This window comes from Ambystoma mexicanum, chromosome 13 (genome assembly GCF_040938575.1).
Source record: "Ambystoma mexicanum isolate Mex_15411 chromosome 13, UKY_AmexF1_1, whole genome shotgun sequence".
Lineage (NCBI taxonomy): Eukaryota > Metazoa > Chordata > Amphibia > Caudata > Ambystomatidae > Ambystoma > Ambystoma mexicanum.
Window position 1 is genome coordinate 189,941,365 of NC_090938.1, and position 25,146 is coordinate 189,966,510.

A 25,146-nucleotide genomic window follows, 5' to 3' on the forward strand; every position below is an offset into this window, starting at 1 on the left:
GAAGGAAATGGAAACAGACAGGTGACTACCGTACTAGGCCTGACGAAATTTCTGGCAGAGCCGGAGAAAAACAAAAGGTGAGGGAGAGGGGTGCAGAAAGGGAGGGGAGGAACAAAACAAGCGACTATCATACTAGGCCTGACGACATTTCAGATAGTGCTGGAGGGATGGTGGGGAAGAAAATAGAAGTAATGGGAGGGTGGAGGAAACAGACGAGGTTGCTATCATATTAGGTCCAGGGACAATTCTGATAGAGTAAGTGCATAGAAGAAAGTAAGGGGAGGAGATGGGAAAAGGGAGAAGGGAAAGGAGGAGAGAAAAGAGAGTAAGCATTCAAAAAGAGTGGAGAAGCAAGAGTGGAGAGCGAATACAATTGCAGCATGGCATGAAGAAAAATAAATTCCTGTTTTTAATATTATTGTATATGTTGTTATTTACTTACAATCATTAAATAATGTTCAGAGTCGAAGGTTAGTGCGGGGTAGCAGGTGGTAAGGAAATGGAGGGGGCATATTCTGGTGTGTTGCCTTATGTGCAAGATGGTCTAGGAACTGCTGTGGGAGGAGAAATGAAGGAGAACAGAAATGAAGGATAAAAGAAATGAAGGACAAGAGAAATGAAGGACAGGAGAAATAAAGGACAGGAGAAATGAAGGACAGGAGGAATGAAGGAGAAGAGAAATGAAGGGGAAATGAAATGAAGGAGAAGAGAAATGAAGGAGAAGAGAAATGAAGGAGAAGAGAAATGAAGAAGAGAAATGAAGTAGAAGAGAAATGAAGGAGAGGATAAATGAAGGAGAAGTGAAGAGAAAAGAAATGACGGAGAAAAGAAAGGAAGGATAAAAGAAATGAAGGACAAGAGAAATGAAGGAGAGGAGAAATGAAGGAAAAAAGAAATGAAAGAGAACAGAAGAGAAATGAAGGAGAAGAGAAATTAAGGAAAAAAGAAATGAAAGAGAACAGAAGAGAAAGAAAGGGAGAGAAAGAGAGAGAGAAGAGAGAGAGAAAGTAAAAAAGACAGACTTGTGGAATTACAGGGACGGAATAGTATGGCTACATCGGATACGGCTTTGAACACTTCATAGAAAGCATAGCAGATTAAAAGAGACATTTAGCAGTGCTTTAGGAAAGGACAGCCAAATAGTGCTTCAGCGAGAGTGTGGCAAGGATCCACAAAGACTAGCTAAGAGCTCAGCCACCGGACCATGACGTCAGGCCTGGCCGCAGACGGCTGATGAAACTCTCCCTCCTGCAGCCGTCCTGCAGGCAGACAGTTCTTAGACCTAATGCACCACCGAACTATGCCCTGCCCGCGGATTGGCATTTCAGCAGAAGAAACGCCATCATGAAGCTTCCAAGGGAAAGCGGAACAGCAAGCAAGGGCTTAACTTACCCAGAATCCCCTAGCAATCCGCCCGCCAGTAAATCTTACAGCACAATAAGCCCTTTGATTGTATGCTGGGTGCCTGAAATGCCTGGCTTGAAAATGCAAAGTTCTATAATTCTATAGGTGCCATATTTTAGTATTTTTTTTTAATGAACACAAAAGATAGGAATCGAATAAATAAAAAAAATAACATGAGCACACTCAAGAGTTTGTATTCCACTGCGAATGTACCCAATCTAGTTGTATTCAGAAATAAAAACGTAGTATTCACTCTTTTGTAATCTGTGCATTCAGTTCTACACAAAGGGCATGGACCACAGAAAGTAATAGTTCCTGATTTTAGGGTAAGGGACAACTGATCAAAAATGTATTTTTTCCATAAGATAACGTAAAGCTCATATCACTGCGGATCTGGAGTATAGATATGGACAGTGCCAGCGAAAGACAGGTAGGCGTGGCCCGGGGGCAGAGCCTACGACAGGCCCCATAACACTCCAACCAACCATGGGATGTTGCAATGCCTCCAGATTGCTGTAAAGGACCGCCCACCCCTGAACTGGGTGCAAACGTCCTTTGTTCCTTTTAAAGCAGGCGTTGTGCACATATTGATGCCTGCCGACAGGAAACCATTTTAGCTAAGATCAATAGTCCAATGATAACACGCACCTGTGCCCATCACATGGTCTGAACAAGCAGAGTACAGTGTCTGCAGAAATCAGAGGGACAATAATGAAGAGTGCGGGGGACAAGAATGAAATGGCATGTTTCAGCCTGTGAATTATAAAGTTGGGGGATAGGGGTTGCAAGAAGGACTCATCTTGCAAACAATTAAAGAAAAGGGCAACAGCCATAGAGCCATAGAGAGGACAGAGACGGAAATGTAAAACAACTAGCAAAGGAACAAGGGAACATTTAACTCAGCGAGAGTAAACAATGCTCGACTTATATCTCAGAGGGAGCGAAAATAGAACTGGGCATATACAACAGCCAGAAATAGGATTTGGTGGGAACATAGATCCACCAGAATGAGAACAAGGGGGTGTACAACTCTGAAAGAGTAAATAGGACTGGGCATAAAACTGGGTAGAGAAAAGAGACAACGTATAGAAAGGGGACATGTATGGGCAAATAATACAACGGGAAATAGTACAAGATCAGCTATAACTCAGCAAAAGCCAAGATAGAGCCAGGCATTTAAAACAGATAGAATGAAGATCAGAAAGAGGATGAGATGAACACATAAAACATACATAACGGTTCTAGGTAATTTTACCGAAGATTTTTCCCTTCAAGGCTTTTTTTACCGAAACATTTTTACTGTGACAATACAGGTTTTTTTTATTTTATTTGGGGGTGCCCACCCCATCCCCCTGTTTTCCCATGTTTTTAACCCCCCCAATCCTCCTCCCCACCTGTTTTAAACTCTTAACCCCCCACATATATATATTTATTTTAATGCAGTATTTCTTGGGTAAACATTTTTCGGTAAAAAATGCCTCGAATAAGCAATCCTACGTAAAATTGCTGAATTCCATACCGAACGATTATACAGGGGAGTTATAACTTGAAATAGCTTCAGTAGAGTGAAGGGAGGCAGGTATAAGACTGGGGTAGTGACGAGAGGTGGAGATCAACAACAGCCTGAAAGAGGACATGTATGGGTAAATAAAAATCAGAACGGGGTCATGGGTACATATACCTCAGCCAGTGAAAACAACAGCAGGCACATACAAATGCCGATCGAGTTTAGTAGTGGCCAGAAGCCGCTCAGAGAATGGGCAAATAATTATTTGGTGGACCTATGAAAGAGGCAGGGGTATCATTTCACCAAACTTATAGGGATAGTGGACGAACAAGCACCCAAATTTATGACATTGCAGGAAGTGGGGGTTACCATGAGACGGCGAGCCAGCAGGGAATGAAACACTGAATACCCCCTGAATAGCTTTGAATCCTTCTTTGTAGGCAAGTGGCTGACGTGGAGGAACCAGTGTTGAAAGGCAAGGAGGTGCTAACACTTGTTTTCCCGAGTGGAAGTTAGGGCTGGGTCAGGATCAGTAAAGGCAGATTGTAAGGTGAGTGCAAAGCACACACTGTAAGCTCCAGAAGGAATTCAGTCCTGTGTTATTAGACTGCGGACTGGCAATATGGGGCAGTTGATGGGGCGGCCCCTAAGGCTCGAAATCCCTTTCATTTGAAAAAAAGCTGACACCGTCCCTGGAGAAGGTGGACACTCGGGTCAAGACAGAGGATTGTGGTGCTCATATACCCTATAAAGAAAGGAGATTGCTGAGAGTGTACCCCGGAAAGAAGGGACAGTGGTGCCAACATACTAAAGGGAGGCAAGACAAATGTAGACAGAAGGGTGAGTGGGGGCCTCTTAAACTATCGGAAATGGCCACCTGGTGGCATACAACCAAGAGAGTTGATGTGAAGTGACTTATGCCCTCAACAGAGAGTGGTAAGAGGGCTCATGTGCAAAGAGACAAAGCAGAGGTGGCATATGTTCTGTAGAGAAAGCCTTCAAGATGTAAACCCGGGGAGATATTGAATGGCCTATGGTAGCAGCCGTATAGTTATGGTTAAGTTGCTCAACCCATAGGAAGAGCACTTTTGTGCGGCTTATAACTTTGCCCCCGGACACATCCTCACCAAACTTTGCAAAAAAAAGTATATGGCCCCGTCAGATTGATTCTGCAAAGTTTTGTGAGGTTTCGTGCAGCGGGGGGGTAAAGTTAAAGGGGTGGTCCCAAAATGTGTGGTTTTTCCCATAGACGCAATGGAAATAAATGTTTGCTCACGCTTACAGCCCAAACCGCTGGGTGGATTTTACCCAAATTTGAGCCAGCTTGGTCTCGAAGTCGTGCTTTTGTAAATTTGGTATAAATCCGTCCAGTACTTTTTTTGAAAAATGGCCAAAAAGTAGGTACAAAAAATTGTGGTATCTGGGTTTGGTCTGCAGACTGACTCCCTGTTCGATCCGACGGGCCCCCGATTGACACGGGATGCGCCTGCTGATTGTGTGGAGAAAAGCGTTAGATGTGTCATATTTTTTTGTAAACACCCGCCATGTTTGATTCACGGACAGCACCCGTTGTCCGCGAACATCACAGTAAAAAAATATAAAAAAACACAACATTGTAATTGTCAAACTAATGAAACAATCTCTGGGGAGGTGAAGGGGGATGGGGATGGGATGGGATGTGGCCATAAGAAGCCAAAAACTGGTGTTTTTTCATCCCTAAAGTCTGTGAACAGTCCAGATGTTCAGGGACAGTCCTGTGATGTTCGCGAACAACTCAGATGTTCGGGGACATATATGCCTATTTTTCAATTACAGTGTTAGCAAAAAGCAGTTTTTGGATGGTTTATAACTTATGTTCTTAAAGTACTTTCCTTCAAGTTTGGTCTCATCTCATGGTGCACATACATGGGGCAATAGGTAGGCCTCAAACACACAATTCATTTGTATACATGAAGATAAACTTTAATGTTATTAATATTTTCTGGTGATGCTGTTTCTTTCTTCCTTACTTTAGTTTCCCTATATGTGCCTCTGATGTGTATGCATTATGTGTCTTCATATGTATTGTTTGTACTAGCAGAAGTGTGTAGTAAGTCTTGAATTGTTAGCTATTTATTACATGTTTAACATTACTCAAATGTCTGATAAGGTAGAATTCATCATTTTACTATCCAAAATTACGAGATTAAAAATATTGTACTTCTATGGTGAATGCTGAAGTCATTGCCTATGTTTATGTATGATTAGGGTCCTGTATTAACAACAGCACGCCAATGTAATGTTATGTTTAGATGAGTACATTCTTTAATTCATTAAGTAGTTCATGATAGGTCTCCCGATCACCCATGACATCTTGTTACTAACATTATAAACACAACCACTTTTAGAGACTTTTTTATCAAAATTAATTTCATATGTGATGTCATCAGCGTAGTCATCAATGACATTTGTGATATCATCTTTGAAGTCCTGGGTGTTAGTCTTAGCAGCACAGTGGTGGTGCGAGTTATCGTTGCTTAGCTTACCCTAAACATCAGAGGTTTTTCGATTTTACTTGTAACCATAACGTCCCTTTAATGTTTTTTCATTGAATTTAATACGTTTTTATTAGGGCAACGTAACCATAATGACCCTTTAACAAAGTTTATTTCTGTGAATTTCATAGGTTTGTACTAGTGCAACTTAACCAAAATGTCCCTTCAACATCGTTTTTTTTTTCAGTGAATTTCATGTGTTTTTACCAGTGCATGCTAATTTCCTATAACTTACTAATGTCATACTTGTCCTAATATAGTAACAATTCTGGCCAATTTAAAAGGTTTCACCTTACAACTCTGCCATTTCCTACCTTCTGGCATCATTTTTAACTCTTCTACAGATGTTTTGCCACTTCTTCCACTTTTTTGTTGTCCGTTTATGTTCACAAACGTCTGATGTCATCGCGGACCTTCTGGACAGTGCCACATGACTACGTGCTTGAGCGCAGCATGATGACGTGTCCACAAATGCGTCCGCAATTCACAATCGAGTTCGTACTTCTCGGACAGTTCATAACTGCATTTTCTACTGATCTGGGAACGTTCAAGCTCAAAATGTACCCTTGCACAGCTCCTACATCTATTCTTACTCATTATCCATTAACAATCTAGCACATACTTGGAAGAATATTAGGAAAACTGCTATTTATCTTAAAAATGGCATCAGCTATTGCCATCCCTCCTCCCCAAGAGCCGCCACCACCACCAGCTGGAGGACCTGAAGAGGGAAAATCCAAAACTGCCTTCCGTCCTGAAAGGCCCCCGAACCGGAAGAAGCACCAACGAAAACATGGCCGCCAATCCTATGAGCTCTCACCAATCCCCACTACTCCCACCATGGACAACTACTCCGAAAGGTACCCTGTCAGCAGACCATACAACCCTGCAGTAATTCGAACCCTACTTAGAGTGGACGAGGAGAGAAAAGACAGAGCTGGAGACGATTACATGGACAGGATCGACTAAAAGCACCAAGAAGTCATGCCTCAAGTCGGTAGAGACATCACGACGACATAGCTACGTTAGACAGGAAGCACACATGCAATCCGCACATTCGGGACCCTCACACACCCAATCTACATGAAGAACACACGCGTAAAGCCCTATGAGTTGGAGGACAGTGACATATACAATATGTCTGCACATTTATTATTTTGCCATTAGGTTTGCTACAGCAATGCAGAAAAGCAAGAAGCCAGAAGAGTTTGTGTACACGGTTGCAGATGATTACATGCAACTAACTCTATGGAAGGACAGGAGCACTCAGGGGACCTGACCGGCCATGACGCACACTAACCTATGAACACTATGTAGAATACATAATAGAAACCAGTGCAGGCCTTAGGAAAATAGAGTAGGCCATGATCGTCTAAGAGAAGTCTCAAGCCACAAGATGCTGTGCAAGCTGAACAGCCACGACAAGAGTAATGGCAGCCAAGGCCACCACAATGTTGCAAACGCCATTCCATACACAGAGCCATGGTAACACTGGCTGCAGCAAAGAATATTCCCTGCAAAATACAGACTAATTCAGAGCAATTGAGCCCTCAGGAGTGGTCTCCAATCACGTGATTCGGCCAAAGCTGATACTGGGCCAAGACTCGGAGGCGGGGAAAGAACAGCCATCCGACGACTAGACAGCGGTTTGCAACAAGCTGGCAAATCTCAGGCTACCTCGTACGATGGGAATGGAATGCTCTCATGGCATTAGTCACTGCAAACTATTGTATAACGCTGACACATAGTTGCACTTTAGCATACAGGTATTACTAACAGGTGTCTCGTGGACTGGGAACAGAGTTTGTCCCAGGCTTGCAGGCCCGCAGCCTGGCCTATCAGGTACCTCATGTCTAGGGGCAGATGGCGGGGGCAACTGACCAATCACAGTGCTTACCCAATGTAAGATTTTTGGAGTAACATTTTTGGGGGATGATCTAAGTACACCACCTGACACAGCTGCATCCACTATCACCTATCTATAGGTTCCTATACTGGAACTATCACTCAGTGGCCAATCCCGAGTGGTTAGGTTTTGGGGAGGGAACCCAGCGAGTGAAGCAGAATGTGACGTCACCTGTCATGAAAACCGGCCTGCAAACCAGAAAGAAGCAAGATGTGCCTGGACCTTTTTCCATGCATATGACCCCTGTGTGTTTTGTTGGCTGTAATAAAACCACAGTAACCTTTTGCTACTTGTGTGGACATCGACTTCTTTGGGACAAGGGAAGGAGTTAGGGCCTTCCGTAAGCTGGGTGTCCACAGACTCCTAGCACGGCTCTGCCTGCCTAGAAGTCCCCCTAACAGACATACACAACAAAAAAGTGCAGTACTTCCAAAGACAATGAAGAGGACCAAGAAGATGAGGTAGAGGAAGTGCCTACCTCCAGCAACCCAGAGAGAATCATGTGCGCAGCAGTTCTTTACAAATGTTGAGAATGTACCAAAAGCTAAAGCTACCAAAGTGAAATGCAGTAGTCACGGACTACCTGGACAGGACTCCTACGGGACCACCTACATGCGCCGCTACACCAAATCCAACCACTGCAATGCTCTCAGAAAGGTTGTCCCTTTCAAAGCAAGTAGTAGGCTGTCTTCCTCCACCTCATCTTGCTCAACCAATATTTTAACCGCACAATCTACTTCTAAGGGACACAAAATCCCACCAGCTGCCTTGCAAGCGATAAAAGAGTGTGTTTATCCATATCTTTGGAAGACAGCAGTCCTCTGTATATACTGCAGCACACAACTCTGCAGGGGGGGCAATTTCAAAGTGCTTTTGAAGCTGTAATAAAGGAGCATGAGAAACACTGCCCCCTACCTTAGAAGTAAGACGCGTGCAACATCTTCCCCTGTCCACCTGCCCCCGCCCCCATATTAGTGCTTGGTGCCTCTTCCCTCATTTCCCTCCCCATCTTACATTCTAACCTATGCTGCAAAAGGAAAAGAAAAAAATGAACAAAAGAAAGGCGCTTTAGGAACCACCTTTCACAGTAAGAAAATAGAACTAAAAAAAATTCTTATAGACTCCATCTACTTTACATTTCTCAGTAAAGTACATAGACTCAATAAGATTTTCCAACATTTCCATTAGCATTTTGTGTTATGCTGATGGGAACAATGTGGCTTTCCCTCCCCCCCACGTTCCAGTGACTGGAATGGGGGATAAGACCCAGCAGCCCACTTTTAAAACTGTTTTTAAAAAAACTACTGGAGGGATTTACACCAAATTTACAAAAGCACGCTTTTGGGACCAAGCTGCCGCTCCTGCTGCAAATTCTGTGAAATTCCATCCAGCAGTTTGGGCTGTAGATGTGAGCAACATTTTATTTCCTTTGCGTCTATGGGAAAAACCGCAAATTCTGGGACCTCCCTATAACTTTGCCCACCCTTGATGAAACCTTATTAAACTTTGCAGGATCAAACTGACAGGCCATATACTTTTTTCCAAAGTTTTGTGAGGATTCGTTCAGGGGGTGCAGAGTTATAACTCGCCCCCCAAAAAGTGCTCTTCCTATGGGTTGAGCAACTTAACCATAATTAAAGGGCCCTGTAATATATCAATATATATATATATATATATATATATTTAAGGTAAAAAATCAGTTCCAGGGACAATAAGGTGAGAATTTAATGCAACAAAACCCCTGAAATTCAGCTAAAGCCACCTTAACTGTGTGCCCCCCGTTGCACAGCCTATGACCATAATGATGACATCACAGATGACTTCAGTCATGACATCACTGATTAGATCAATGGTGACACCGCAAATAGAATCATATATGACATCAATGATTATTTAACTAATGGCATCAGTCATAAGATCACTCTAGATATGTGCCCATATTTAGACCACCCTTACATTTATTCACATGTGATATTAGCATTTAGAATAGTTCATAACAAAAAGTAAACAGCTACACATGCATCATGTCACTACTTGTGAAGCTTTCCTTTGTAGTACTTTGGTAAAAGATTATATCTGAATTATAAATAGTACACTGCTTAGAATGTTCCTGTGTGTGCCAAATATATCTAAGACATGTACAATAAAATATAATCTGTATATACATTTACAAAACATTTAGTAGAATTAAATGGAGACACATGTTCAACCCTAATTATTTACTATGTTTTAAAATACACATATGTAAATACTCAATGTTTTATTGTGAGAAAAATGTGTACACGTTGAATTTTCTAAATTACATGTGAAGTGCTTTAAGACAAGAAACAACTATGTATTAGAATATATTTTAAGATTTCCATACATGGTATTAAAAAAGAAAGTGATTACTACTCTACATGTATCTATAGAAAAGAAATGATGTTTTAAAATCATAATTTGCTTGAAACTATGTACATAGATGTATATTTTCTTTTGTATGTCTTTTATAAATGATTAACATGTTAAAATTCAAATAAAACACATACTGTAAAGCAAAATTAATCGTTAAATAGTATCCAAGTTTTTATTAAATTGACTTTTATTTATGTCATAGATTATGTCATTAGTGATGTCATCAGTGATATCATCTGTAATATCATCACTGCAGTCATAGGCTGCACAAAAAGGGTGTGAAGTTAAGGTGGTTTTACCTGAATTTAAGGGGTTTTGTTGTGCTAAGTTCGCACCTTAAAGTCCCTGCAACTGATGTTTTTTCATTGAATTTCAAAGGTTTTGTTATAATATATTGCTCACTTTAACGTCCCTGCAATTAAAGTTTTTTCCTTGAATGTCGAGGGTTCTGTTATTCCATAGATTTTTTCCACACGTGGCCAGTGGCCACGGCCTATGGCTGTGCCCACTGTATACTTTAGAACGCTATCAGACCACTAGCAGGCCATGGCCGGTGGGCACGGCCGCACTGTCCATTTTAAAACACTACTAGACCACTAGCCATGGCCTTTGACATCTTGACTAGGAGACTACAAATACCATAATGCAATACAGCAAAAGGCAAAAAAACTGCCTCTGAGAGTTGCACAGTTTAAAAAAAATAATGTGCATTACTATTCGGTCGCCCATCCATGCAGTAATCAGGATTGAGCCTGCTTAGCTTCAGAGTGGGACTGCCCCTGCCTAGCTTCAAAGCAATGAAAGGGCTAGCCCCCTCAATGCATGGGGTCTTGTAACTTCAGCTAATGTATTAGGCAACATGGCCGGAGGAGGCTGGCCTATTCCTCACTTTGAACCTAAGCAGGGTCTGTTCTGGTTACTGCATGGATTGGAGACCAGGATGGCTTTCGTGTCACTGGCCATGGCCAGTGATTTTTCATCCCTGATGTCAATCAGGAAAAACGACAAAAAAGAAATGCTTTCCAGCCCCTCACCAAGTGACCCCTCATCTGTGATAGATCCCCCCACTCCCCAGAGGGCCTCCTCACCTCCCCTGCCCTCTCCCTTTGCCCCAAAACACAAAACAGTTTGCTTTGGAATGATGACTATAGCAGAGGCTACAGAAAGCGTTGTGTTGCAAACTCAGTCTCTAGACACGCTCCAACTCCCAAATTTCACTTTATGCCCTCTGGCCTGCAAATGACGTTTTCCCTACATTTCAATTTTCATATTGTGACTTTCAGTGAACAAAAACCGCCTGGCTTAGGTATGTCAGTGAACAAAAACAAGTGGGCCAGATATTTGATGTCAGCAGTGATGTCATTATTGATTTCCTGGGTGTAAATTTTAGCAGTACATGGCGTTGGCACAAGTTATCGTTGCTTAGCTTCCATAACTGGCAAATTTCTGGGGGGTTTCGGTTTTACTTGTAACCATGCGTTCCCATTGACAAAGTTTTTCACTGAATTTCATAGGTTTTTGTTAATGAAACTTAACCATAACGTCCCTTTAACAATGTTTTTTCTGTGAACTTCAGAAGTTTTTATGAGTGAAAATGTTTCATGATGTTACATCACTGTATATTAGTTATTAATAATTCCTTTTTTAACATATATGAAAGAACTGTAAGCCTCCTTTAACATACATATGTTTTGCTACTCATACTGATGTGTGTCATTATCAGCAGCGCATGCTGGGGATGCAAGTCATGGATGAATTGCCAAGGCCATTGCCAAGGCCATGAGGCGCGACCATGACCCCCGCCCCACCAAACCACCCTTTGTTATCTTCTGCACCTACCCTGCATCTTAGTTCAGTTTCTATTAAACCCTCATAATGTGAACAATGGGCAGTGCTCATGGCTTGCAGCCGTGGGCAGTTTCCACAATCCATGGGACATGAGCTTCAGCCATGGCCGCATTCCCCAATAGGTAAATCAGAGTAGAGATTTACCCATGCCGAGGGCCAGGGCCACTGCCCAGGCAACAAAGTTATATCACTATTTTTTGTACTTACTTTTTGACACTTTCAAAAAAGTAAAACACATGATTTATTTGCAAAAGCATGCTTTTAGGTCCTTGCTGATGCTCCTCACGCAAGTTTACTGCAATCCTGTCCAGCACTTTGGGCTGCAGCCGCAAGCAGATATGTTTTTCCCATTCAAAACTAGGGCTTCGGCCATGCCGCACACTGCAATAAGCAAATCAGAGTACACATTTGTCCTTGCTCCGGGCAAGGTCCATTACCCAGGCACCAAAGTTATATCACAATTTTTTGTACTTACATTTTGACACTTTAGAAAAAATAAAACACAGGACAGATATGCAAATCCATGCTTTGAGGTCCTTGCTGATGCTCCTTGCAAATGTTTGCTGCAATCCTGTCCAGCACTTTGGGCTGTAGCCATGCGCTCCATTTTCTTCCCCATTTATCCGACCCCGATTTCGAAAAACATTGCCATAGAGCCGGTCCCTGGTGGCCATGGCCACTTTAATCCCATTGCTGGTCCCTCGTGGTCATGGCCAGTAACCAGATTGTCCGGGTCATGGCCAAACGCTATACCTGAGTCACCAAAGGTATATCACTATTTTTTGTACCTACATTATGACACTTTTCAAACAATAAAACACAGATGCATTTGCAAAACCATGCTTTCAGCTCCTTGCACTGGTCTGTGCAAATCTGTGCATGTTTTATTTTTTGAAGTGTCAAAATGTACATACATAACATAGTCAAAGAACTTAGCCCCCACTTGACAGATTCCATTCAGAATTTGCACAAACATTCAAGGTTTTCTGAACACTTTTGTGGACATCAAATGGCAACAAAGTTATAAGCCATCTAAACATGTTAAGACCCCCCTTGCATTTTGCCCCTATTGAAAAAATCCCACCAAACTTTGCAAGAACATTCAAATCTGATCTAAAATCTTTTTGCAAACTTTTGTACAGATTTGTCTGATGGCAACAAAATGGCAAGCCTTTCAAATATTTTGAGGGTTCTATGTTATTTCATTGTGAGGCATTTTTATGATTGCCTTTAAAACATGTACAAAATAACGAAAAAGGTCATAACACATTTTTTGGGGGGCCCAAAACACCCATCCACCACCTATTTCTAACTATTCCTGACCCCCCCAACCCCTTATCTGCCCTTCCCCACCCCCCCAAAAAATGTGTTAACCTTTTTTGTCATTTTGGCCACGTTTAAAATGCACATGTAAAAATGCCTGGCGATGAAAGGACATTGATGCTCAAAACAGCACCAAACACTTGTGTACGAGCATGATAGAATTAAAATATCATATCATATCATTCAGGGTCAGGTCTAGAATGATATTGCAAAATACCATGCAGTTTCATTGAGTGGTGACAAAGTTATAAACCATCCAAAAACTGCTTATCACCAACCTGTAATTCAGAAATAGGTCTGTATGTCCCCGAAAATCTAAGATGTTTGCGAACATCACAGGACTATCCACCAACACTTCAGACATGATACCCACCCATTGTTAGGGGCTTTTTATGGCCATAGCCCATCCTTATCACCCCTCACCTCTCCAGAGATTGTTTCATTAATTTGACAAGTGCAATTTTGTGTTTTTTAATATGTTTGTGCCGCAAAGTCCGCGGACAACAGAGGCTGTCCGCGGGCTGTACGCGAATCCAACTTGGCAACCATTTCAAAATATCTGACGCCGCTCAAGTTTTTCCCCAGACATAGGTGTGTCTGATATCCACGGACATCACGCTGTGCCCTGATTAGTCCACAACTCCTCCTTCATGGAGACTTCAACATCCACCTGGGTGCTTCATGTCCTTCCTCTGGACTCTTTCACGACCTCTCCGACTCTCTCTATTCTCCCCTCGGGCCGACTCACTCTGCAGGGCACACTCTGGCTGTTCTGATCTCTTGAGACCTTCCCCTTTCAATCCCTCTTACCACTCCTCTCTCCTGGAGTGATCACTTTCTCATTTCCTCCCATCACACTCTCTCTACCCCTGAGGCCAAGCCAACTCCAGCACTGTCACCTACCTTCTCGGTCATCCGTCCCATGAAGCGTTTGTCAGTTGATGCTTTCACGCCACCTTCTCACCCCCTGCTCCTCCTCTGGCTGATTCACATCCTGACACAGCACTTTCCATGCTCCATTCTGCTATATCTGATACTATCGATGTTCTGGCCCCTGTCATGAGGATCCGGTTGAAACCCAAAGCCAGGTGCAACTCTTGGTATGACTCAGAACTCGTCACCCTTAAACGCAAGTGGAGGGTGGTCCAGAGTAAATGGTGTTCTTCCTGGAGATCCTCTGACAAACTGGCCTTTCATCTCCTCCAAAGGCAATAGCGGCTCTCTGTTCGCACTAAGAAGAGAGCCCACATCGAAGCCTGCATCTCTGCGGCATCTAACAACTCACCCGAACTCTTTAAAATCTGCAAGGAACTGAGCAATCCTGCTGCAGTCTCTACCTCTCCTGTCCCCTTCCAAGCCCTCTGCACAGCTCTGGCATCTCATTTCATCTCTAAAACTCAGGTCATCCTGTCCTTTCTCTCTTCCTCTGTCCCTTCTGCAGCCACCTCTCCTGCCTTTCCCTTGTTCTCGTCTGACGAGGTTTCTAGACAAGTCTGATCTATGAAAGTCTCAAAACAGGTTCACCCCTATTCCTCCAAAACCATTAAGGACCACATTGACATCCTGGCTCCTGCTTTGGGTGATTTCTGCAACCACTCCTTCGCCACTGGAGTCTTCCCCTCCCCACTGAAGCACTCCCTTGTGCACCCTCTTCTTAAAAAACCCTCTACCAACTTTTCCTGCCCGGCTAACTATCGTCCAATCTCCATCACTCCTTTCCTGGGCACACTCATGGAAAAGCTGGCCATCTCCCAGCTTAATCTTCACACTGAATCTGTTGGCTACCTCCATGACCATCAGTCTGGCTTCAGAGCTGCCAGAAGCACGGAAAGTGCTCTCCTGAACATCCGTGAAGACCTGCTCTCCAACATTGACTCTAGCACCCCCTTTGTCCTCATCTTACTTGATCACTCTTCTGCCTTTGACATGGTCAACCATGCTATCCTGCTCAACCGTCTCCGTGATAACCTGGGTATCTATGGTCAGGCCCTGGCGTGGCTGACTTCTTTCCTCTCTGATCGACCCTCTCAGGTTAAACTTGGGTCCTTACTCTCCTCTATCTTTATCTCTACATGTGGTGTCCCCCAGGGGTCTAACCTCTCTCCCTGGCTTTTCAACCATTACCTGGCACTTCTTGCCAACCGCATTGCCGCTCTCTGCCCCAACTTTCGGTGCTATGTGGATGACACCGAACTCATTTTCAGGCTACCTTCAGCCATCTCTTCTCCTTCTCTCATCTCTGAATGTGTGTCTGTTATCCAGGAGTGGTGTGCCTCCAATGATCTCTGCCTTAATGCCAGTAAGACTGAGATTCTCCTCATCGGTACACCTGCTCCCTCCTTTCCTGTCACTCTCTGGCCGGCCTCTGTTGGCCCTCTTCCTGCTCCTACCTGTGAGGCTAAAAACCTCAGGCTCATCTTCAACTCCATACTCTCCTTCTCTCCTCACATCTTAGACGTCTCTAAGAAGTCACACTACCAGCCGCACCTCCTCAGAGGTATTCTTCCTTTAAGCTCTTTCCCCCAGAAGCTCACTGTCTTCAGAGGTCTGGTTCTCTCCCCCCTTGTGACTGTCTTTTTTTAATATAATGGTTTTGTAGCTGCGGTTCTCTCTAGGCTGGACTATTGCAACAGCCTCTTTCTAAATCTGTCAGCGTCTACCCTCTGCCCTCTGCAAATCATCCAGAACAGGACTGTGAGACTCGTCCTTGGACTCAAGCCCAGGGATCGTATCTCTCTAGGACTGAAATCTCTGCACTGGCTCCCAGTGGCTGTGAGAATTAAGTTCAAAACCCTCTGCATTGTCCACAAGGCCATCTGGAGCCTGGGGCCTCAATACCTTCAACTCTCACTTCCTAAACATCTTCCTTCTCGAACTCTTTGCTCATCCGCCTCCAACTCCCTCAGGGTCAGTCGCTTCTCCAAGCAACGAGTTGGGGGTATATATCATTCTTCGGCTGGGGCCTACCTCTGCAACAGCCTCCCTGAAACTTTTCTCTCTCCTCCTCTCCTGTGCTGAATTACCTGGCTGAACTTGAAACTGCACTGGTTACCTGGTCACCCTCTGATCTCTGGCCCAGGTCCCCTCCCCCACCAGCTGCACACCTGCACTGCCTTCTAGCAACCCCCGCACTTGGGGACTGTTTTGTTTTTTCTGTATCTCTACAGTCCCACTACCAGCACTTGACACCTGATGTCTGCACTTACCCTTGCACTTGCCACCAGCTGGCCGCACTTTTTCCTTATTGTTTATTTATTCTATTATCCCATGTACTGCACTGTCACCGCCCCTTTCCCCCCGCACTTTTTCTCCTTCCCCCTACCCATGCACTTGCGCAATCTGAATGACACCTGGCCTAGTAGGATCATTGTCTCAGTCTTCCCTCTGTTCCGCCTCCCTTGCCTTGTCGCGTCTTGAAACACCTGTGTATAGGCGCGTTATAAATGCCATATCATATATCAGAGGGTTGTCCGCAGACCGAACACGTAAGTCAGTACGTGGACCGGACCCAGATATCACTAATTTTGTTTTACTTACTGTTGTCATTTAAAAAAAATACTGGATGGATTTACCCCCAATTTACAAAAGCAATTTGGTGAAAATACGTCCAGCGCTTTGGGCTGTAGGCATGAGCAAAATAATGTGTCCATTGCATCTATGAGGTAAACCACCCATTGTGGGACACCCTGATAACTTTGCCCCCCCTGCCCTCCGGACGAAACCTCACCAAACCTTGCAACATCAATCTGGTGGGGTCATCTACTTTTTTTTGCAAGGTTTGTTGAGGATTCGTCCAGTTGGGGCAAAGTTATAAGCCGTCCAAAAAGCGCTCTTCCTATGGGTTGAGCAACTTAACCACAACTACACAGCCACTACTGCAGGCCGTGTAATATGCACAGAGACATATGAAACATTTAAACACATGTCTCCATGAGAGAGATGGGGAGAGAAAATGGGTGTCTAACATAACCAAGAAGAAGCGAAGTACAAACTATGCTGCATGCAGTGAGAAAGAAGTGCTAAGCATATACACCTGAGAACAGAGGTTGCTAAGGGCCCTGTGAGTGGTCTGGGAGTGCTTATTAATCAGACAAAAAAGCGGTGGTGGTCGGGGATCGAGTCCTATAAAAAAAAGTGGGGTACTCTGATGTATGCAGCGGGGAGTGACGGCACGCGCCATAAACATAAATTGAAAGAAATGTACATATTTCATTTTAGAATTCGCTGCACTAATAAGCCTTTGCCAACAGATCATGATTTCTTAAAATGTTGCTTTCTAAATACAAAAGGTGCGCACCTTTGATATCTTACAATGTGTAAGACAACATATGTCCTGTACAGCAAAAAGTCAATATGAGCGTTTTACAAGGATCAGCATGGCGATTCTTGTCCTCTTGCTGCAAATGTCTTTCCTCGCAGCCGTGTGACCTGGGTTCGAATCCCGAAAACGGCTCTGTTTTCTTAAATGGAGACTGTACTTTTAAAATAAAAATTATTATTTGAAAAAACACAAGGGCGGCGGCGTCTGACCTCTGAAAAAAGTGGGCGGCCGCAGTTCGCCTGCGTGTTCGTGTGAACATATTATACCTCTCAGATATAAAACACAGGGCCTCATTCCGAGTACGGCGCTAACCAATGGCGCTATTAACGCCTTGGTTGACGCCGTACCCGGACCGGCAGCGCCTTGGTGGATGGCGGAATCACCGCCCCATTCCAAGGTTGGCGGGGCGGTGATTCCCCATTCACCAAGGCTCTTCCCCATTCCCAAATGAGCCCCCATAGGGCTCAATGGGAATGGGGAAGATGCAAATAACGGTGACCGTTCATTACGGTCACCGTTATTGGCTTGCAGGCCCCTTTGCGCCCTCGACTTTAACACCTGCTCAAAGCAGGCATTAAGGGCGAGGGCGCAGAGGGAACTCGGAGTATGGCGGTAAGGGAATACCGCCACCGGTCTCGTTACCGGTGGCCGCTATCCCTTACCGCCATACTCGGAATGAGGCCCAGAGACTGTCATTTAGGTCTGCCCTCTTTCTGCTTAGCCTAAACGTAAAGGGGGAATGGATGCACAATCCTGACAGAGAGGACAGAGGTGGGCATTTACCCTAAAGAGGGCCGCTGTGGGCATAGCGCCTAAGAGAGGTCAGATAGACAGAGGTGGGCTTTTAGTGCAGAGAGGACTGGTGTGGGCATCCCACCAAGAGCGGTTAGATGTGGGTGTTAAAAATATTAGATAGAGGTGGTCAAACGGCGGAAACAGCTGCTACATACCTCAAGGGTAGGGTGTAGATAGCCACATACATTCTCAGCGTTGGAGGCATGAGGGAGACAATAGCCTCCAGCCACTTTGGGTGTGGAGGGGAGACAGAAGGCAGATGTCTGTGATCAATTACACCACAGGAGCGGCACCGGCGCCGCCTCAGCCATGCTGTTCTTGTCGTTGGGTATACTACAACACATGGGGGAGGGGTGCCTGTCATATCGGCCTCGCTCTTTGAGTTAAAGTGCTCCGGCTCATGTGTACAGTAGCTTCCGCTTCCGCTGCTCTCATTTCCTAGAATCACATGTTCTGGGTTAGCTGGACGCTCCCCGCCTTCTCTCACCTCCACGCCCCGATGCCCATCGCCGACAGACACACACACACACACTCACACACATCCAGCCATTCCCCTACACACAAACACACAGCTAGTAACGGACACACGCGTGTCCCACACAGCAAAAGTCCATCCACTGAGACACTGGCAAATGCTCCCCCACCCGAAACAGCCATCTGATCTCCACCCAAGGTTTCATGGGCAGCATCTTTTCAGACCCGGCTCTGACAGCTGCTGTGCACGTCACGTGGCCCGCGCGAGCACAACCCCCATCCGCTTCCGCAACCTGCTCGGAAGGTGTCGCCGCTGAAGCGGGGGCGCGGGGGGGGCACTGAAAGCTAATATCGATCACGCGGGTCCGACCTCACGCGCGCCTTCATCATGTCTTCCGCAGAAAAAAGCTCCTAGACGGCCGAACATCGGCACTTGCTCGGGTTGAACTCCCAAGGGATCGTCAGCTCACCCCATACCCCACGCTCTTTTCACCTGAAGCGGTCCCACTTTTATTTTGCCCCACATACCCCCACCTCCTCGTCTTCCAACTCTCCACAATGACCTGCCCCCTGTAACGATCTCTGAATGTATGCATCTCGTTCTGTCCCTACACACACACAATGCCAGCCTCGCACAATAATTGTTATAATGCAGGGGGCAATGCCATAGATCGCGACGGAAAGGGGGAGAGAGGCGCTCCCAGAACCCCGGTCATCCCACCTCCAGCCAAAGCAGCCACGATGGCTGCACCCTCCAGCACAGTCAACGCCTCTGTTTTTCTGCAAACACCGCATCCCTCCAGTAAAAAAGCCTGAAACAACGAGGGAGGTACAGCGTTTCTCTCCAGAGGCAGGTTACACAATGGGGCCGTCCCTTACCGCGATCACGTTGACAAAGGTGGTCTTGCCCGAGTACTGCAGGCCCACCAGGGTGAGCTCCATCTCCTCCTTCCAAAAGAGGGCCTTGAACCAGTCCAGCAGCTTGTTAAACAAAGCGATCATCTTCACAGGGGCGGGCAGGCCGAGTTTCTGTCCTCCTGTTCCCGAGGGTCCCTCGATGCCCACTGCAGACCCCCCGGACTGAGAGCGAGCGGTCCCTGCGACTGCGAGCCTCCACCGCCTCCCGCTGCACCAGCGCCGGCTCCTTTCCTCCGCTTCCTCTTTGCTGTTGCTGCCTAGGAACCAGCCTCTCTGCCTGCTTCGGGAATATGGCCAGGGAATGGAGGGGTGTGGTTTCGCCAGCATCCCACAGGCCGCCGATAGGGGACAATGCAGGAGACGCGCACACACAGACACACACGCGCGCAGACAGACACTCCCACATGCAGACTCGCGCGCACACACAATTCTGCACACATTGTCGCTGCTGCCCTGTGCCCAATAGATGCACACCCTCCTTTTGCTAGGCAAGACCTCAAAATATGGATGATTATCTCATCCAAATCCTATTTTATATTCTGTTTTTTTAGAAATGTTTGCTTGAAATGTTTTTACAAATTCACAGAAAATCAAAAATCAACAAAGGACTGCAAAGTTATTTATATATGTGTATATACTATATATTTTATACATATAATGCCTTTGCGCTAGCTGTAGGCACCGTTAATGTTAAGATGAAGTCTCTGCGGCTTTTCAGACTTCCCTTGCATGAACACATCGAAAAATATAACACCCTAATATTTCGAGGCAGCCACCTTTGCATGTACAATTTCAAATGTATGCATAAACAGTTTCATACTTCATTTTTTTTTACTTAGATCGCATTTTCAGCAGCTTTTAACATGGGGTTTTCCTGTACATAGAGTGTGTGAGTTTCATAGTGTGTACATTACACACTTAACATCGCCTAAAACACACATCAAATGCAAGTCTCAGTTGACTTTGTTGTCAGTTTTAGGGAGATGGAATAAATGTAGACTTTTCATCCAAACTTTACACGGAAGGTACTTTGCATTGCAATTAAGATCTACAAACTCGCATTAAAGGCAAGTGGCAGCTGACTTTGAGCTCGGATTGTTTGAGTTTGATTGTAATGAGGTAATCATACACTCGCATGGTAAAAACAATCCGCATAACATCACACATAAACATTATAAAAGACAAAATGGGTAAAACCCATATGTTTAGGAAAGTTTCTGCAATGCCAGCCAGAATCCTCCAAGATGTTTTTCCTAAGATCAATGTCCTTTTCATAAACAGGCAATGCCCAAGAGATAACACAGTCCTGCAGCAGAAGGCAATGGAGGAGGGCTGGTCCAAACTGGGAACATCCTTTATCTCTTAGTACGGGTGTTCTAGTTCTACTCCTTGTATAGTTAGAAGTTGGGAAAAGGGAAGGAAGTAACCCAGGGTTTCCAAAGCCGTTATTCAAAAGGGGCACCGCCACACTCTGGCCCAAACACTTCCAAGTTGAAACAACCAAGTTGAGTTTAATCAAATGAAATCCATTAGCACCAAATTCCTGTGCCGTGCTGTGATGAACATGGGCCCCATTCCGAGTAGGCCTCGAACCTATTTGGAGATGAGTTTGTGAGATGATCCCTATTTACTGGTTTTCCCATATCCGTATCTCTACTGTCTTTTGAGCCCATTGGATAAAAGAGCCTTTACTTTCCCTTTGGAGAATAAGTCTAATAGCTCCGGCCTCTCAAACCACTAAGGGGCAGTTATTGACTTAAAAACAGTTTTCACATGGGATATCCAGTGTATTTTGTTGGATCCCAAATGCTGTAAAATATCCGAGATTATTTCTCTCGAAAGGGTGGCATGTGGATTAACCTAAATCGATATCCAAAATAATGGTGCAGCCATTAAACACAGGTCCTCTATGAAGCCTAACCGTAGCTCATAGTAGACACCAGTGTTAGGGCACCCTGCGATAGTGTTAACAGCTTTCTGAAGAATTTGTTTTAACCTTTGAAGTTTATGAGGTGAGTCTATCCCCCACATGTCTGCTCCCCATTGGCAATCACCATTGTGCTTTGATGTCAGTTTTAAAGTGATGGAAAACATTTACACTTTTCAAACAAAAAAATGTACACTTCATACGAGCTTTGCCTTTGGCCAGAGCGTATGAGTTTACAGTTTCTGCATTACACAATTGACATCTCCTAAAAACTCTCATAAAGGCAAGTTACAAGTGACTTTGATGTCAGTTTTGAGATGAGGGAATACATATCTACTTTTCATACGAACTGTACACTGAGCGTACGAGTTTTACAGTTTGTACTTTACACAATTAACATCTAAATACTCACATCAAAGGCAAATGACAACTGTGAAACGTGCTCTCACATGCACCTATGACACATGCAGTTATGGCACGTGCTCCTACAACACATGTTCCTATGACATGCTCCGACACACGCTTCTACCACACACACTTAGTGCACACTCTTATGACACACACTCTAATGAAACACACTCCCATGCCATGTGCTCTTATGGCACTCGCAGCTACTACACACGTGCTGTTGGATGTATTGACCCACTCCGCTGTGCTATGCGGAACCTCTTGCCAGTTATGGGGAAAGAAACAGCAACAATGGTGACAAAACCCTTGTGTGCACCAAAAACCTACTAAAACCTCCCAAAACTGTGTGCTTCAGCCCGCAAAAAAGAGGAATGCACAACCTGTCACCCATTGTGCATGTGCAGGGGAAATAGAGCAGACCCTGCAGAAAAGGTGCAAGTGGATCCCATGGCCAGCAAACAGAGTGCAGAGAGAAAAGCAGCACTTTGCAAATAAAACCCAAAAATGTGCCTACAAATGACATTTGCTTTGTTGCCAAAAACTCCAAAAAGCCTATAACACAACACTTTTCAACATTCACAATCTTGCCTGGTTCTCCCATGTATCAAATGAAGCATTGTAAACATACAAAGTCCTAATATGAAGAGCGAAACATTCTGAAACATACAAAGTCTGAAAATTGTCAGCCTCTATGCCAAAATCTGGGTGCAGTGCCTGGGGCGGCCTGACTGACAGCTATCTCAGGAGGACTGAGATTTAAAATGACCTAAAACCCAAAAGTCTGCTTAATTAACAAACATAAACAGGATTGTTGCCAAAAAGAAATACAGGATTTAGTTGTGTTTTTGATTCCACAGATTTTAAGGCCAAGAAAGAAATATATTTGTATGTGATGCAACAAAGTTGGTTTTGCTTGATTTAAAAGATAATTAGCCTGGCTGGGGCTGCCAGAACTGGAAAAGCAGGTTTCCTCCTGGAAGGAGGGCCTTCCTCCTCAGCAGAAACTCACGGGGAGGTGTTTATTGCTGGGTAGCCCAGACATTTGTCTACGGAGAGCAAAGGAACAATGACCAAGTGCAGCCCAGGACATTGAAACCGTAAAAAGGGGTCGCAAATGGCCTCTGGAAGGAGCAGGCAAGGAGGGGGATGCCTTGGACTGCAGGGAGACAAAAATAGGCGGAGCCAAGCGACCATCTGCTGCTAAACATGAACAAAGAACACATTTTAAAAGACTTAGAAACTTGCAATACAAATCGGTGAAAAATATAAAAATGACAGAGTTGTTAATTTAATTTCCGGCTGCACGTGTGAAGAGGCAGCAGAATCGTGTGACAAGTCGTGGGCAGGAATGGCAAGATATGTGGTTTTATGCAAAATGTATTACTGTTAGAATTGTGAAAATGTACACTCATGTACCCATGTTAAACACGCATATTTGTGGAAATTTGCAGAAAAATTGGAAAGTGTGTGCATCGCGAAAAGGGCAAAATTCTGTACAAAGGAGAGACAAGATCCTACCACTGCAGGGTTTTTAGGAATAGCTGCTATGTAAAATATGACATCTTTGTGTGTAATTTGTATAAAAGTGACTAATGTAGAAATGTGTGTTTAATGTAAAATCAGATTTGGAGACCAATGGCTAAAGGGAGGTCTCCAAGGATTGTAAAGCAAATCATAAAACCTGACATCACCCAGCCTTGATCCAATCACTCAAATTTCAAGACGGAGATCAAGTGGGGTCCAATCACAGCTCACAGGGGCAAGCTTAGCTAAGCCGGCCCACACCCCCCCTTTATGATGTCATTTTATAGGATAAATAGAGACAACTGACAGCACATAGACAGACAGATCTGCTCACTCTCTTAATTCTGGCGGGGCACCCTGCTGCAGAAATCTACATCTTCCTTGTTCCAGACTCCAGAAACTTGGCAAAGCAAAGGCCTATTGCATAGCTGAACCATTCTCAGCTACGCCTCAAATCTAGAACAGATCCCCAAAAGCCTAGCAGAAGCGTCATAATACAGCCGGGCTGTGCTGTTACTGCTTGCCTGCTGAATTGAAATATCCTCAGAACCAAGAAGGGCAGATCCCGTCCAAGCCTGTGCCGTACTGTGACCAGGGCGCCTTGCTGACCCTGTCCAGTCCGATGTGTCCAGTCCGATGTGCCCAGCTGCCACTGTGATGTGTACTATTTCTGAATACCTGCTATCTCCTCACATTTATTTAAATGTGCTTATTGGTGGGTTGAGGGGTGTTGCAAGGGGAATTTCTAACCATTGTGCTATCTGATCTGAAGCCAACACAAAAGTATTATTTACTGTGCTGCATTTGTGTTGCTCATTACTTAGTCCTAGAGTATTAAAGATATCATTCTGTGTTCTGTCACCCCATTGGTGATTTTTGTTTACCTATTAATATATATATTGTGATTTTGATCTGAAATAAATAACTAAATAATACCTTTTACAAACCAGCCTGATTCCTGGTCAAGCGTGACCAGGGTTATTCTTAAAAAAGGGGTGTGATACGAATGGTACATCTTTCAAATAATTTAATCTATATATCAAATACGTTTTTCCATTGCGCTCTACACTAGGCCAAGAGCAGAGTGTATCGCCTGATTGAAATCCTTAACAGTTCCTACTACACATAACATGCGGATATACAACACATGCTCTTACTACACACATTTCAACCGCACACACTCTCACGATCCACACTTTTACGATGAACACTTACCACACACTCTTATGACACACGCCTACAGCATGCACTCCTACAACACATGCTCCTAAGACACGTACAGCTACTATAGATGCTCCAAATACACACACAAGCTCGTATGAGACATGCTCCTACAACATGTGCTGCAATACGCAGAGCGTATGAGTTTTACAGTTGATACATCACAAAATGAGCATCTCCCGAAAACCCACATCAAAGGCAAGTCATACAAATTGTATACAGAGTGAATGAGCTTTGCAGTTCACACATTCCACAATTAACATCTAAAAACCCACATCAAAGGCAAGTCACAGCTGACTTTTATGTTAGTTTTAAGGTGATCAAACATACAAATGATGACCACCGAATACCCCTCCCTTTCGCCCCCGTTTATATGCAACATGAAAAACGGATGCACAAATCAATTCAAAGCATCAGTCTAAGCATTTAAAAGAAAAACATACAGTTTTTAATTTGAAGCAATAAAAAAAGGATTTTTAACAAAACACGTTATTGCAGCCTTATGTAAATGAACACATGGGCCGCATTACGAGTATGCCGGTCCAGAAAAAAGTGCTGGTAACATTGGTTAATGGCATCTTTTGCAGACCGGGAATACTCTGATATTGCCGGTAGGGGCTGTGAACAACCGGCAGGCCCGAC

At 44.4% G+C, this 25,146-nt stretch overlaps 1 protein-coding gene across 1 annotated transcript in view; it reads right to left on the bottom strand.

The window, feature by feature from the left end:
* ARL8A (ARF like GTPase 8A) overlaps nucleotides 1-19,766 on the bottom strand; it is a 238,614-nt gene extending 218,848 nt beyond the window's left edge. The window contains exon 1 of the mRNA XM_069633588.1: nucleotides 19,386-19,766. Within this exon, the coding sequence (XP_069489689.1) occupies nucleotides 19,386-19,751 (366 nt within the window). The 5' untranslated portion in view covers nucleotides 19,752-19,766. The remainder of the gene's footprint in view (nucleotides 1-19,385) is intronic.
* Nucleotides 19,767-25,146: the final 5,380 nt, after the last annotated feature.